General features: G+C 36.6%; 1 protein-coding gene across 3 annotated transcripts in view; it reads right to left on the bottom strand.

The window, feature by feature from the left end:
- Positions 1-14054, bottom strand: part of LOC106880886 (L-asparaginase) — a 31047-nt gene extending 16993 nt beyond the window's left edge. Inside the window, exons 1-3 of one of the 3 annotated variants that reach the window (XM_089359402.1) lie at positions 13631-14054; positions 6286-6516; positions 4950-5064 (exon numbers count right to left, since the gene is read on the bottom strand). Coding sequence is in view for 2 of the 3 variants with exons in the window: in XM_089359400.1 (XP_089215526.1) it covers positions 1776-1835; positions 4950-5064; positions 13631-13745 (290 nt within the window). In the remaining variant the exon portion in view is untranslated. Of the gene's footprint in view, positions 1-1775; positions 1836-4949; positions 5065-6285; positions 6517-13630 lie in introns of all 3 variants that reach the window. The other 2 variants (XM_089359400.1, XM_089359401.1) reach the window with 2 other exon arrangements.
- Positions 14055-15991: the final 1937 nt, after the last annotated feature.

Raw genomic sequence — 15991 nt, 5'->3', positions numbered from 1 at the left:
TCCCTCAACTGTTAGGGTGTGGCACTTTTTCACGCAGCTATCCTCATCCATTCTCACCACATGTCCATACCAGCGCAATCGTCTCTCTTGCACACCACAACTGATGCTTCTAATGTTCAGCTTTTCTCTCAAGATACTTACACTCTGACGGGTATTCACATTGACATTACACATCCAACGGAGCATACTGGCTTCATTCCTTGCGAGCTTACGTATGTCCTCAGCAGTTACAGCCCATGTTTCACTGCCATGTAGCATGGCTAATAATAATAATTTTTTTTTTTTTTTTAAATACATATTTTACCTGTGAATTTGCATGTGTAAACTGGAAATGCATACAACGAGTTTCTCTGCCCTAGGTGTACGGAAAACACTCGGCGAGAAATGGAAGAAAATTTGAAGAAAGAAGAAAAAAAAAACAACAACATAATAATAATAATAATAATAATAATAATCCTTTCAAGTTTGGGGGAAGGGATTAAGTCGATTACATCAACCCCAGTGTGTAACCGGTACTAATTTAATCGACCCCCGAAAGGATGAAAGGCAAAGTCGACCTCGGAGGAATGTGAACTCAGAACGCAACGACAGACGAAATACCACTAAGCATTTCACCCGACATGCTAACGACTATGCCAGCTCGCCACCTTAATAATAATAATAATAATAATAATAATAATAATAATAATAATAATAATAATAATAATAATGTCTAAAATAAACACCAGGCCACAAATCTAGTAGGAGGGGTTAGTTGATTAAACTGCTCCAGTACTTGACTTAATATTTTCTTTTATGAAACCCATAGAAAGATGAAAAGCAAAACCAACAAATGTGGGATTTGAACTCTGAAAGAAAAGGCAGGAAACAAAATGCTCCACTGACTCTGCTAGTTTACTGCTACTGCTGCTGTTGATCATTTCTAACATAGATACGAGGCTTCAGCTTTTTTTTGGGGGGGGGGGGGAGATATAATTGATCGGATCAACCACCCACCTCAAGCACCTTACTGGTATGTATTCAATCAGCAAAGTTTGAATTTAGAACCCAAAGTGACTCAACTGAATACAAGACATTTTGTCCAACATTGCTGATCTGACATTAAGCAGCCTTGTAGTACAAAAACAACAACAACAACAACAATAACAAAAATTGCATAATCCTTTCTACTATAATCACAATACTCAAATTTTGGGAGAAGACCCCAGTGCTTGACTGGTACCTAATTTACTGACCCCAAAAGGATAAAAGGCAAAATCAACCCCAGTAGAATTTCAACACAGACTATAAAGCCTGAAGACATCTCATAAAGTATTTCACTTAGCATGCTAATGATTCCACCAGCTTGTTGCCTTAATAATAATAACAATAATCATTTCTAGTGTAGGCACAAGGTCTGAAACTTGGGAAGAGGAGTCTGGTCGATTGCATCAACGACAGTGCTCAACTGGTACTTATGTTATTGGCTCTGAAAAAATAAAATGCAAATATAAAGATGGACAAAATACTTCTAAGCATTTTTTTGTCTGGAGTACTAATGGTTCTGCCAGCTCATCATCTTAATAATAATAATAATAATAATAATAATAGTCCTGTACTGGCTAGACAAATCTGATCTGTAGTAGTGGTAAAACTAGAAAGAAGTAAATGGGAGAAAAAAAAATCAAACATTAGTGCAAATAAATGCAATTAAGTGTCAATAGAAGGCTGGAGAAAATATTTGTCATGCTTGAAAGAGGAAACAAAGTCGTGGTTAATTTGAGGTTTTTACCCACAGCTGAAAACTTCTGTTTTGGCACCAGTTGTTAATCTTAGCAGTGTTGCACTCCTCCGGTCTGATAAAACAGACAGATAGACAAGAAGTGAAAAAAGAGAGAAATAAGAAAAGAGAGATTTCTTTTAATAAAGTTCAAATGGTGGTGGTGGTGGTGGTGGTGGTGGTGGTGGTTGTAACAGACAACAATAGACAAGAAAGAAGGAGATCTACAAAAGGAAAAAAACAAAACTACATGTGTATATATACAAATATATTATTTAAAAGAGTTCCAACTCTGTCTGTTTTTTATATTTATAAAATTAATGTGGGATATAGAATATGGAATATATAATATAAATAGTAAAATGAAATGAAGTATTGAATGTCTTATTGAATAAATGAAATATTCAGTATATTGTAGGTACACAAGATCTTCAGGCAAGTTATGAGCAATAACTTGTCTGAAGATTCTGCGTGCATACAGGTGGAATTCAGATTAACAAGCAACTGCTTCAACCAAATATACATATATTTATATCTAAAAAGAAGGGATTCTGTAAGTGTAACAGAGTTGAATCATGAATGAATCCATGATATTCCTATATATGTGTGTGTGTGTGTGTGTGTGTGTGTGTGTGTGTGTGTGTGTGTGTGTGTGTGTGTGTGTGTGTGTGTGTGTGTGATTAGGGGACTTAGTTTTCTCCATTATTTATCTTCATGTAATATACAATTCTATCATACAATGCTAAGCTAAATATACATAGTGATGTAAAATTTATGTATTAATTTTGAATGTTGAAATGAATAAAACCACATTATTATGAAATATTATGAAACAGCTGTTACCATATATAAATCACATTGAGATGATAAATCTGTACTCACCTCTCTTACCTCCTATTGTATTCGTAAATTTAGATTACTTTTTTTTACTGTAGTGTATTATAAAATTATTTGCTTGTAAGCTTAAAATAGGATTTTATTAATCATATATTATTGAAAATCCATTCATAAATAAAGCACAAAACTGGGAATAGTTATTATCAGTTTAGCCTAGAAACAAGTATATTTAGCCTAGCCTAGCCTAGAGACAAGTTAATTTGACTTAAGTCTTGTCTCCTGGAATTAATGACATAGGGTGAGGTATGCTTGTATATATATATATATATATATATATACACACACACACACATATATACATGTATATGTATGTATACATACATATATACAACAAGAAAAAATAATATTTATCTCTTTTTATAGAAACAAAAGGGTTTATAGAACAGCAAAAGAAGTGCTCAAATATAAATGAGATGAAGATAAAGAAGCATTGGTTATAGCAGGGGTTTTCAAACTTTTTGACTTGCGGACCCCTTTATATTTCAGGCTTTACCTTAGGGACTCCTTATAAACGCTTATGAAATTTACACATAAATATTTGCTTAAAATAACATATTTTTACATTTATTTATTTAACAGTATTTAACAAATAGGTTTATTGTCAATTAAAAGATTTTGATTAAAAAACATATATAAAATCAAATTGCCCATAAAAAGTATTTGCTGTCCACGGACCCCCTGTCTTGTCCTTGCGGACCCCTTGTGGTCCGGGGACCACAGTTTGAAAACCCCTGGGTTATAGAACAAACATTAAATTTGGGTCAAATATACAACACCACCCCTCAAACATTTAATCATATATAAAAATCACCATGGTTCCCAAACACATAAAAAAAATTGCTACATATACATAAAATCACATTTTTACCTTTACTTATTTTATATTAGTCAATTAGGTTTTTTAGTAGTTTTTGAATTTCTAGCCATTTATATTTAACATTTTTGATAGGCCATTCTATTTGTATTCTATTCAATTATATATTTTTACCTTCTGCGATTTTATGTATATGTATTAATTTTTAGGTGTTTGGGAACCATGGTGATTTTTATATATGATTAAATGTTTGAGGAGTGGTGTTGTATGTTTGACCCAAATTTAACGTTTGTTCTATAACCAATGCTTCTTTACATACATATATATATATAATATATATATATATATACATCATCATCATCATCATCTGACGTCCACTTTCCATGGTAGCATGGGTTGGACGATTTGACTGAGGACTGGTGAAACCAGATGGCTACACCAGGCTCCAATCTGATTTGGCAGAGTTTCTACAGCTGGATGCCCTTCCTACATATATATATATATATATATATATACACACACACATGCACATATTTTATTTGTGTATTAAGGCTACTATTGGTTTCAAGTTAAGAAAATATCTCAACAGTTCTTCAAGCCGATCACATAAAAATTTGGTATTTGTCTCCATTTTGGAGATGAACACTAATGGAGACAAACACCAAGTTTTCTATGTGATCGGCATAAGATATGATTTTTTTTTTAATGTGAAACCAATGGTAACCTTAATCCACAAATAATCTTTATCCACCAATGTGGTGTTGAGCACTTATTCTCTTTGTTTGGTATTTACATATATACATACATATATATATATATATATATATATATATATATATATATATATATATATATATATATATATATATATAATTACCTATGGTTATACACACTTATATATATATATATATATATATATATGTATATAAATCATTTACAGTATACGGACAATTTTTATGCATAGTGGCCACTGGTACAACTTATTATTTTTAATAATTTTTACCCTTGATATGTTTATATATATATAAAGATAAATAGATGGACAGGCATAAACACATGACAGGAGTCTATCAATACCACACACATTTTAATTCTTTGCACACACATTGATATCTAATTAATAGTGAATTTGGTAGACACAAACTGAGAAGAAATTCAGTGTGTGCAAGTGAATGTATGTATGTGTATGTATGTGAGTGTGTGTGTGTTTGTATGTGTGTGTGTGCATTTCTGTCCCTTTGTCTTGGCATTGCAACTAAATTGTAAAGAAACATCAACATCACATGAGCATTGTTGTCTGCTGAAGTTGTCCCTAACGATGATGAAAATACTTCTTGGAAACAGGATGATGGTTAGTTACAGTAAGAGCATCCAGCCTCAGAAGAATCCACCTCAGTGAATCCCATCTGATCTCTGCATACATAGAAAAGTAAATGTAATGATGACAATGTAATTTTCAGAAGTCATAGAGTTACTCACCCAAGTACAAAACTGGAATACTGTTCCTCATCAACAAAGAACTTTTGACTATATTCATAATCATGGAACCTGTCTTTCAATGCATCAAACAGGAAATCTTGCACTGGGACATAACCTAAGGAAAAAAAATAAGATATAACATCATTGAAGAGTTGCTGCTTTTTAGTGCCAGGTCAACCCCTATCAAACAAGACCCTTGATCAAAGGCAGTCTGAAAACCAGATAACCTGCCTTATGAGTCTTAGGGCCTCCAGAAAATGTAACTACAATATCATCATTTTTACAATGCTTGCATGGTTCACATGAAATTCATTAAGGCAAATTTTCTACAACCAAACATTCTTCTTATTGCCAATCATTTCCTCTTTCCAAATAAGGTAATATTCCCCACCACCCCACCTCAAGTCCTTCAAATATGAACAACACAATGTTCAGACAGGTTTTTTTTTTTTATGGAAGAATGCAAACAAACGACATTGCTTGTACAGCAAATTTTATGCTTTTAATCTTTTACTTGTTTCAGTCGTCTGACTGTAGCCATGCTGGGGCACTGCCTTTAGTCGAACAAACTGACCCCAGGACTTATTCTTTGTAAGCCTAGTAGTTATTTTATTGGTGTCTTTTGTTGAACTGCTAGGTTATGGTGGCATAAACACACCAAGATCAGTTGTCAAGCAATGGGGGGGGGGGGGGGCAAACACAGACACACAAATACATACATACATAAATACATATATGACAAACTTTTTTCAGTTTTCATCTACCAAATCCACTCACAAGGCTTTGGTCAGCCCGAGGCTATAGTAGAAGACACTTGCCAAAGGTGCCACGCAGTGGGACTGAACCCGGAACCATGTAGTTGAGAAGCAAACTTCTTACCACACAGCCACACCTCCACCTTCATTTCATTAAATATCTCTTAATAAAGCAAGAATTAAAGACTTTTAGGGGTGGATATGAAAACTGTACCTACAGGGGATACTGATAAAGCATTGCAGAAAATACCAATTCTACTTTTTTTTTTTTTGTTTTTTGTTTTAGTGGATAATTAGCATCATTACAGTAATGACCATGAAATTTAATTACATTGTCAAGGAGTTAATGAAATACAAATATAGTGTGTTATTCGTTGATGATGGAGAGAAGCCATGGAGAATCTTGAACGGTAAGCAGATGCTGTTGGTTGTCAGACATATTTATCCAGAAATTAAGTCTTTTATACTAAACTGTAATCCTAGAATAAATGTAGATCAAGAATTCTTACTTGACAGCTGGATTGTTGCCAATAGCTCACAGCTCATTACCAGTAAAACAATATGGTCAGTGCAATATTTACCTTTGCACCCTGTGGAGGATTGGTTACTGAAGGGTACAAGCAATGATATCCTGGGGTATACTGCTTTGAATGTATAAAAGACCCTTCTCAAGAGGAATTTCCAGTCAAAGACTACTGACGACTTCCAAAAATCCTGGTCTGGCACTGCTACAGAGAATGTTATTTGTACAGAATAAGCTCTTCGGGTATGGTTGTACTTTTAGTTTGATATATTCAGGATGAAACCTGAAACTAGCAGAAAAAAACACTTTAGCTAAACACTAATTCTAAGCACTCGTTCAGTATTCATGGATCAGTAATCTGTAGAATTTATGTCAAATAGCTGTTATAGGTTTTAGACAAACCTGGCTTCCATCCAAGTACTTTGCATAGAATACCCTACTGCCTTTCTTTTGCCAGTGCCACTGGCATGTAAGAAGCACCCACTACACTCTTGAAATGGTCGGCACTGGATGGGCATCCAGCTTGCTAAATCAGAGTGGAATCTGGTGCAGCCTCTCTGCTTGCTAGTCTTCAGTCAAACTGTCCAACCCATGCCAGCATGGAAAGCAGACGTTAAATGATGATGATGGTGATGATGATGTATGTATATAAATACATGGGTCTAACCCATGCCAGCATGGACAACAGACAATAAATGATGATGATGGTACTGATATATATACCATATATGTGTGTATATATATATATATATATATGTATATATATATATGTATATATATATATGTATATATATATATGTGTGTGTGTGTACATACATATGCATATAAATACATACACATGTAATATCTATACATATATACATACATACAGAAGAGTTTGTCTATCTAGACATAATGCAGTGCTAACTGTATAGTGTAGCTGAGTCAGTGTGTGTATATGAGAGAGAGTGTGTGTGTGTGTGTGTACAGGTATGTGTTTATACATACATAACTTATTGATTACAAATTGTTTATGACAGTGTACATGAATATTTTTGTGTTGGTGTTGCCCTTGAGTAAATTATAAGAAAACAAACAAATAATCGTTATCATCAACATCCTGCTCTTCATTATTTTTATTCATAATAGCAGTGGCACTGGTAGCAGTAGAGGTGGTTGTGGGATAGTAGAAATAGTGGTGGTGGTAGTAGTTGTGATGGTAGTGGCTGTAGTAGTGGTGCTAGTGGTGATGATAATAGCAAAAGTGGTGGTGATGGGGGGATGACAGTAGTAGCAGCAGTGGCAGTGGTGGTGGTAGTAATAGTAGTAGTAGTAGTAGTGGCAGAAGTAGTAGTAGTAGTAGCAGCAATATCCTAAACAGAACTTGTTTACCAAATCTAATACAGAACAATTCACAAACACCACAGGGAGATAACCTATTTGTCCTGACCATGGTCGCCTCAGCCACAAAAATACCACGTCCTATCTTTTCGTGTCTGATTAAATGTACTACACTCATTATGAATGCAAACCAACTTTTTGAGACTAATTTTTCATGCTGATTTCAAAATTCCACCCCATTTGTAAGTAGCACATATCAGTTTTTTCAGTAGATACATACTAATATTTACATATTTGTAGATATGAAATCATTAACGCAATAAATAAGGACATTTTATTTTTAGAAAGAAAATGAGTTTATTGAGTTCTACAAAGACTGAATACACAAAAAAATAGGTCAGACAAATCAGACAAAGTTAGAACAACAGAGTTAGAAACATTGTGATTTGGATTTCCTGCGGTGTTCCTGATCTGGTTGATCACGGTAAAGTGTCCAGCAGTAGTCAGCTAGCATACTGTAATTCCAGAAGCCTTGGTACTGTTTCTCTATAGCACTAATGTCCGGGTGAAATCTTTCACCATGTTCATCAGACACTGCTCCAAGGTTATCTGCGAAGAAATCCAGATGGGAGTCCAAGAAGTGAACCCATTGCTGAGTAACATTCCAGAAGATTCTTGATGCCGTCCTTGTAGTCCATTGCCTTCTTGTTGCCCAAGAAATTCTCACAGATCCAATTGATGATCTGGGGCGTATATCTTGGAAATCCACCGGCCCAATGGTTTCCCTTCATGGCAGAATTAATAGTCAAGACTAAGCATTTTATCTGATCAAATTCATCTTATGGTTGCAGAACTGTTTCCGGAGGGAAACGCAATCTTTCAGGATGATAATGCACCAATTCACACAGCTAAAGTTGTTACTGAATGGCACGAGGAACATTCTAGTGAAGTTGAACATCTGGCCACCACAATCCCCAGATCTCAATAATATTGAACATTTATGGTGCATTTTAGAAAAACAAGTAGGAATTGATATCCTCCACCATCATCACTACAAGAACTGGAGACTGTTTTAGCTGGAGAATGGACAAAAATTCCTTTGGAAACAATTCAAACTTTGCACGAGTCCATACCTCGTAGAATTCAAGCTGTAATTGAGGAGTTCTTTTCTTACCAGAATGATCAGAGTGAGTTTTCCAAGCAGCCATACCTTCGTAATCATCATTAGACTCATCCAACTCTTTCCAAATCCTCTCTGTTCTGTCCTCAGATTGACACCCAAACACTCTGAAATATTCGTATTGGAGCATCCAGAGCAAATCAACAAAATCAAAAATAAACGATGTGCCTGCACAAAATTAAAAATATAAAATAGCGACAATTTATCCATTGCACCCTATATATATATATATATATATATATATATATATATGCATATATATATGCATATATATATATTCTTTTATATGTTTCAACCCTAAGGCTATGACCATGCTGAGGCACTGCCAGTGTAATCACCTTTTAATTGGCCGATTCTATGTGATTAGCTTTTCGTAAAGGAGGGAATTCAATACCACTACCCTCTTTTGAGTTTCCTACCTTGATATTGGTTCATCTGGGATCTTGGATAGCAAGAGGTCCAGCTGTTTCTTGAAAACATCTACCCCAACTCCATGGAGATCCCTCAGATATTTTGGCAAGGCGTTAAATAGCTGTGGGCCCTTGAATCTCAAGCTATTGCAATATATGGTCCTCACCTTAGATGAGACAACTGGGACTTTTGGCACAATGCAGTGACGTCCAATCCAAGGTCTGGTATAACTCTCAACTCCAAAGTTTGGTGCCAACCCCCCCCAGTATCTTGTACACATATGTCATTGCATACCTCTCCCATCTTCGCTCCAGGGAGTAGAGTTGTAGCTCTTTCAGTCTCTCCCAGTAGCTCAGCTGTTCCATTGATGTAATCTCCCTCGTGTAGCCACGCTGAACTGCCTCCAGTTCCGCTATTAATCCTACACTGTAAGGTGACCACAGTTGAGAGCAGTAGTCCATACGGCTGAGGATAAATGTCCTCTATAAGACCAGCATAGTTTCCTGGTCCTTTGTTCTGAAGGTTCTCAGAATCCATCAGGTTATTTGCCTGCACACTGCCACCATTTTGGTGATATGCAAGTGAAACAAGGCATTGTTGCTCGTATCAATCCCAAGATCATGCACCGTATGTGATTCTAGGATTCTGGTCCAAAGTATTGTTGTTGTGACTTCTGAGCACCAAATTAGCTGGTAGCAAAGGGTTTGGAATTTGCCTGCATTAAATTGCATGTTGTGTTTCATCAGCCCATTTACAAATGGCATCTAGGTCTTTCTGTAGAAGATTAGCATCAGCAGGTTGCTTGTACTACTTTTGTGTCATCAGCATAGTTAGTAAGTGTGGCTGTCTGTATAACAGATGGCATGGTCTGAAAGTGGTCCCAATACATATGTATTATGTATATATATATACATAGAGAGAGAGAGATATACACGCACACACACACAACATATTAGGATGTGATTTGAGGGTAAAATGACTGCTTTCTCTTTCAATTCAAGTTCATTGGTGCAATGTCACCCACGAATGAATATGAAAAATATGAAAGGCATTCTACCCATGACTATCCCATCCCTTTCCCAGGCACAGAGTGCAGTACACCATCGCCTATTTTTGTTGTTCGTTCTTCTTGTAATGTCAGTGTACTTTTATAGACAACTTTGACACAGATCTACAGCCTTGATACTTCCCATAATGGACTGACTATGCATAGGTCTCTGCAGTTATTGCTGCTGATGTTGATTCTGTGAATGGTGTGGCGTTGTTGTTATTGATATCCTGACGTCATTAAGGTGGAAAGTTGGCAGAACAGTTAGAGTGCTGGAGGACATGCTTAGCAGAATTTCCTTTGGTTAGTTTATATTCTGTGTTCAAACGCCACTGAGGTTAAACTTGCCCTTTCATTCTGTCCAGGTTGTACCAGGTAAGCATTGGGTTTGATATGATCGACATACTCCTCCCCGTAAAAAATTGCCAGCTTTGTACCAAAATTATAAAGGATAACTGTGCATTAGTCCTGACTGAGCAACTCCATTTTTAAAGCCCTTCCTGATGTGACCACCGCATTTTTTCATACAACAACAGACAATAAAGCATTGTGTAATATATCCAGAATTACTTACGCTTTTAGAATTTCTCTGCTCTTTCTAGCAGGTTGAGATGACCACTCAGATGCTTACATGTTGTCTCATTACCCAAGATCCTGCTGTTTAGCCTGAGGAGACTTATCAAAAAAGGTTCCAACAATGACCATCTGGTCTGTCTGGTCTTCATTAGCTCTGCCTTAGCAAAGGCGGAGGTATTGTTTTCAGTCATATTCGTTTGTTTGTCCATGGACAAGATATTTCAAGAACCACTGGAGGGATTTGGATGAAATTTTCAGGGATGTTTGGCCTTGTGACTGTCACGAACTGGTTAGATTTTGGGATCGGTCCAGTAACAGACAAGCATTCTGGATTATTTTTCTGGAGGGAGGGGGTTTGAAAGCAGCCGGGTTCGTTTTTAGTATTCTGAGTGTTATAGAAATCCCAGGATCAGTAAATGCCACTTTTTAAAACTAGGGAAAAAAAATGATTCTTTAATTTGAATTTAAGCCATTTAGCAAAACCTATTTCTACTCACTCCCAAAGATTGGATCACCATCATCAGCAGCAGCAACATCATTTAATGTCCATTGTCCATGCTGGCATAGGCTGGACGGTTTGACCAGAGCTGGCAATTTGGCATGGTTTCTATGACTGGAAGCGCTTCCTAATACCAGCCACTTTACAGAGTGTGCTGGGTACTTTTCTGTGGCACTAGCATGAGAGCTAATCAGTTTATTCAAAAAGAAAATTGTCCCACAGAACCAAGGACGTCCTCAGGTGGATTTGTAAAAAAAGGTTAAAAAGAGTACGGAGCATTAATTGAAGCAAATGAATATATTTCAAGTCTACCAAAGCCAGTGGACTGAGTCATTAAGAAACTAATTACAAGAGAAATGGCTGACAGGAAACTAGTTTTACTTCTTTTCACAACAAGCAATGCAGACATAGATGTAATTCTAGCACACATAGGAAAATAATCAGCAAGGAAGCAAGTAAAATTCCAGATATTGAAATTCAAGATGAAAATATTCTTGCTTTTGATGAACCTGCTTATAATACTAGGCACAGACGTGGCTATGTGGTAAGAAGCTTACACATCATTCTGGGTTCAGTTCCACTGCATGGCACCAAGGGTAAGTGTCTGCTACTATAGCCCCTGACTGACCAAAGCCTTGTGAGTGGATTTGTTAATCATTCGCTCAATTTTGCGAATTCCAACACTGACAGTGTTCCATACATAAATCTAATTGCTTGGATGCTAAGAACAAACTTCGACGTAAGTACGCGACCAGTGACGCTGTGCTCGCCCTATCTTCAATAATATGTAAATTTCACAAATGTGTAGGTATTTACGAGTCATATTACTTTTGTAAATCGATTTTATATTTATCAGTTATTGAATGTGCATTTCATGCATTGCTTCTTTTTGTATTATATCAATAGTTTACTCTTTACTCTTTTACTTGTTTCAGTCATTTGACTGCGGCCATGCTGGAGTACCACCTTTAGTCGAATCAAATCGACCCCAGGACTTATTGTTTGTAAGCCTAGTACTTATTTTATCGGTCTTTTTTGCCGAACCGCTACGTTACGGGGACGTAAACACACCAACATCGGTTGTCAAGTGATCTTGGGGGGACAAACACAGAGACACACACACATACATATACATATATACGATGGGCTTCTTTCAGTTTCCGTCTACCAAATCAACTCACAAGGCTTTGGTCGGCCCAAGGCTATAGTAGAAGACACTTGCCCAAGGTGCCACGCAGTGGGACTGAACCCGGAACCATGTGGTTCGTAAGCAAGCTACTTACCACACAGCCACTCCTGCTCGGGAATATTAGACCACAGCTTATAATTTTCGTCTTTGGTAATTTTTACTTCACATTTCTTCCATATTTTACTTAGTTTTATGTTGTTTTTTTTAAAATTTAACAGGCTAGAAAAGGAGTTAAGCTCAATTTGATTATTTTAAAAGCTATTCTAATCAATTTTCTGTGCTCAGTCGTGTGTATGTATGTGTGAGTGCGCGTATAAAAATAGAGATTATGAATCTGGGATTTTTTTTTTTAATTTTAATTTTTCTTAAAGAAACGCTCAAGACCTCTTCCCCCACGTCGCCCACCGATCACCTCCTCGCTTTCAAAAAGCTAAAAACGCCGGATGTTTCACTTTCGTCAGATGGATGGCGTGCACTCGCTTTATCTACGCCGGACTATACAATCCAACGGCTTTCTTTTCCTTTAAAGATGACAGGTTGTGATTTCAGGGAGATCTATAATTTTTAGCAGGTAGAGTGGCTGCATAAAGACTTCCTCGTTGCGGTTTAGGCGGGTGCGTGTGAATGCATTCCTTTGTGCGTCAAGTTGATTAAAGAAAACGAGGATAGGCCAGCCAACTGGTTAGCACTGTAGAATAAATGTAATGGTATATATATGTATGTAATGTTTACACACATACACATACGTCCTGTACTTGATGTATTATATATATATATATATATATATATATATATATATATAAAGGGTGTCCACAAAGTCTGGGTACATGAGGATTAACACATACTTTAAGAAATTATTATTTCTTATATTTAATTGTTTATGTTATGACTTTATTTACTCCATGTACCCAGACCTTGTGGACACCCTGTTTATATATATATATATAATTTGTGTGTTTGCGTGTGTAAATGAGTTTACTCATTATAAATGAACATGTGTGTGCGTGTGTTCACATAATTGCGTGTTTTTTTTTTCTTTTTTCTCAGTTGTACAGTCAAAGACATTAGAGACATAAAATGGAAGAGAGAGAGAGGGGGGGGGGATGCGACAGAAAAAGAAAGAGTAGGAGTATAAATCAACACAAATAGTGAAACCAGATAATAAACAAAAATAACATACTTCCATTCGTGTCCCGTTTCATACCAATGGTTCCACCTGTATAGAGAACCAACACTTTCTTGCTTGTGTCAGCTTCTGCTTGAGACGAAGTACTGAAATTTCTGATGAGAGACATGTTGCGTTTATGTTCAAATATGAAAACAGGGAGTAATGGATATAAGGTCAAAATTATACGGAGGTGTGTTGGTGCGTAAATATCCTGGATACACACAAAAAAAAAACAAAAACAAAATCAGCAACGGTTGTGCTCTGGCTAACAAACTGAATCTGTATGGGCCTTTCGTTTGCCCGAATATTAGTAGTCTGTGTAAAAGTTGTGGAAATATTTCCTGTAACTGTTCTTTCTTTTTCACTGTGTGGAACACGTCCTTGGAGACAAGCGCCTTATTGCTTCATCGAAAACGTTAAACATCCTGCTAAAGTGGGAGAGGACTTTCGGCCAATCAACGACAAGTATTGAAGACTCACCTTCAATGACGTCAGTAGGATGGAAACATGTGCATAAAGCCATACGTTGTTCATGCACACGTATATAATTTTCGGTGCAAGACAAAAGAAAAATTGAAGTCACAGAAAAAGCAAATTATGGTACACAATATTTTGCGCCTTTCTGTTTATTTCTCTCTTTTATATACCATTATTTATTGCATTCGTTTCTCTTTCTCCCCCTCCTCTCTCTCTCTCATCACCCTCCTCTCTTTCTCTCTTCCCCGTCATCGTCCGTCCATTTTTTCATTCATCAGCTATTTCAATATGCTATTAATGATATGCACTTCTTTATATCAATACTCATAACGTATGCGTGTGTGCGCGCGTTTGTATCTACTATATATATATATATATATATGTGTGTATATATATATATATATGTTCTTTTACTCTTTTACTTGTGTCAGTCATTTGATTGCGGCCATGCTGGAGCACCGCCTTTAGTCGAGAAAATCGACCCCAGGACTTATTCTTTATAAGCCTAGTACTTATTCTATCGATGTCTTTTGCCGAACCGCTAATTTACGGAGACGCAAACGCACCAGCATCGGTTGTCAAGTGATGTTGGGAGGGGAGGGGCAAACACAGACACACAAACACACACACACACACACACACACACACACACACATACATACATACATACATACATACATACATACATATATATTTAGATTCAGGTGAATATGGTACTTAAGTTTAGGCACTAGAATTAAGTATGGTATTATCCATACAGTTTCAAAATAAGGTGATTAAAGTCAAAATAAGCAACAAGGATATCCAAAGTTAATGCAGTACGATCGTTTCATGCGACTCCATTTAATTAAGCAATGTGAACATTACATCAAATATAAAATGCAGAGCAATCTTCAACTGCACAAGGATATAGAAATTCAATTAAATTACATTTAAACAGAAGGACATATTTTTATAATTAAATCATATAATTAAATAATTTAATAATAAAAATATGTCCTTCTGTTTAAATGTAATTTCATTAAATTTCTATATCTTTTATATTTTAAATTTCTATATCATCTTTATATTCGATGTAATGTTCACATTGCTTAATTAAATGGAGTCGCATAAAACGATCGTACTGCATTAACTTTGGATATCCTTGTTGCTTATTGTGACTATATATAGATATATATATACACGACACGCTTCTTTCAGTTTCCATCTACCAAATCCACTCACAAGGCTTTGGTCGGCCCGAGTCTATAGTAGAAGACACTTGCCCAAGGTGTCACGTAGTGGGACTGAACCCGGAACCATGTAGTTGGTAAGTAAGCTGCTTACCACACAGCCACTCCTGAAAGTACTTGAAAGTACTCTCCCTCTCTGTATATGTGTGCGTGCGTGGATATGTGTGCGCATATGTATATGTTTGATAGGCTTCCATACAGTTTCCGTCTGCCAAAATGCAGAAGGCATTGACAGCCTACAGCGCCTGCCTTAGGGTGCCGCGCAATGGAACTGAACTCGACACCACTTGGTTTCGTAATCATACAGCTATACCTGCGTCTAATATAAACACACACGCGTGCGTGTGTGTGTGTATGTATGTATGTATGCGTGCGCGCGTATTTAGAAATATGTGTATGTACGTATGTATGTATGCATGCATGCATGTATATTATTGAATGAGAAAGCAATGCATGCCATCAGAGTGACACTGGAGTAAATTTACGAAGCCCAGTATACCCATCATGACTGCCCATCTGATAAGGGGACACCAGGCACGTGCATCACAGCCATATGTGCGTGACATGGCAATCTCCTATCAAGATTAACAGCGCATGAAATTGCAGGTGGGGGTCCAGTTAGAATTTTCTTTGGGTTGAGTAACCCATCCCGCTCAAAAGGTCC

The sequence above is a fragment of the Octopus bimaculoides genome, chromosome 11, assembly GCF_046866305.1.
Source record: "Octopus bimaculoides isolate indiv1 chromosome 11, ASM4686630v1, whole genome shotgun sequence".
Taxonomy (NCBI): Eukaryota; Metazoa; Mollusca; class Cephalopoda; order Octopoda; family Octopodidae; genus Octopus; species Octopus bimaculoides.
Note: the sequence above shows the minus strand (reverse complement) of the source record. Positions and strands in the feature narration are given on the sequence as shown.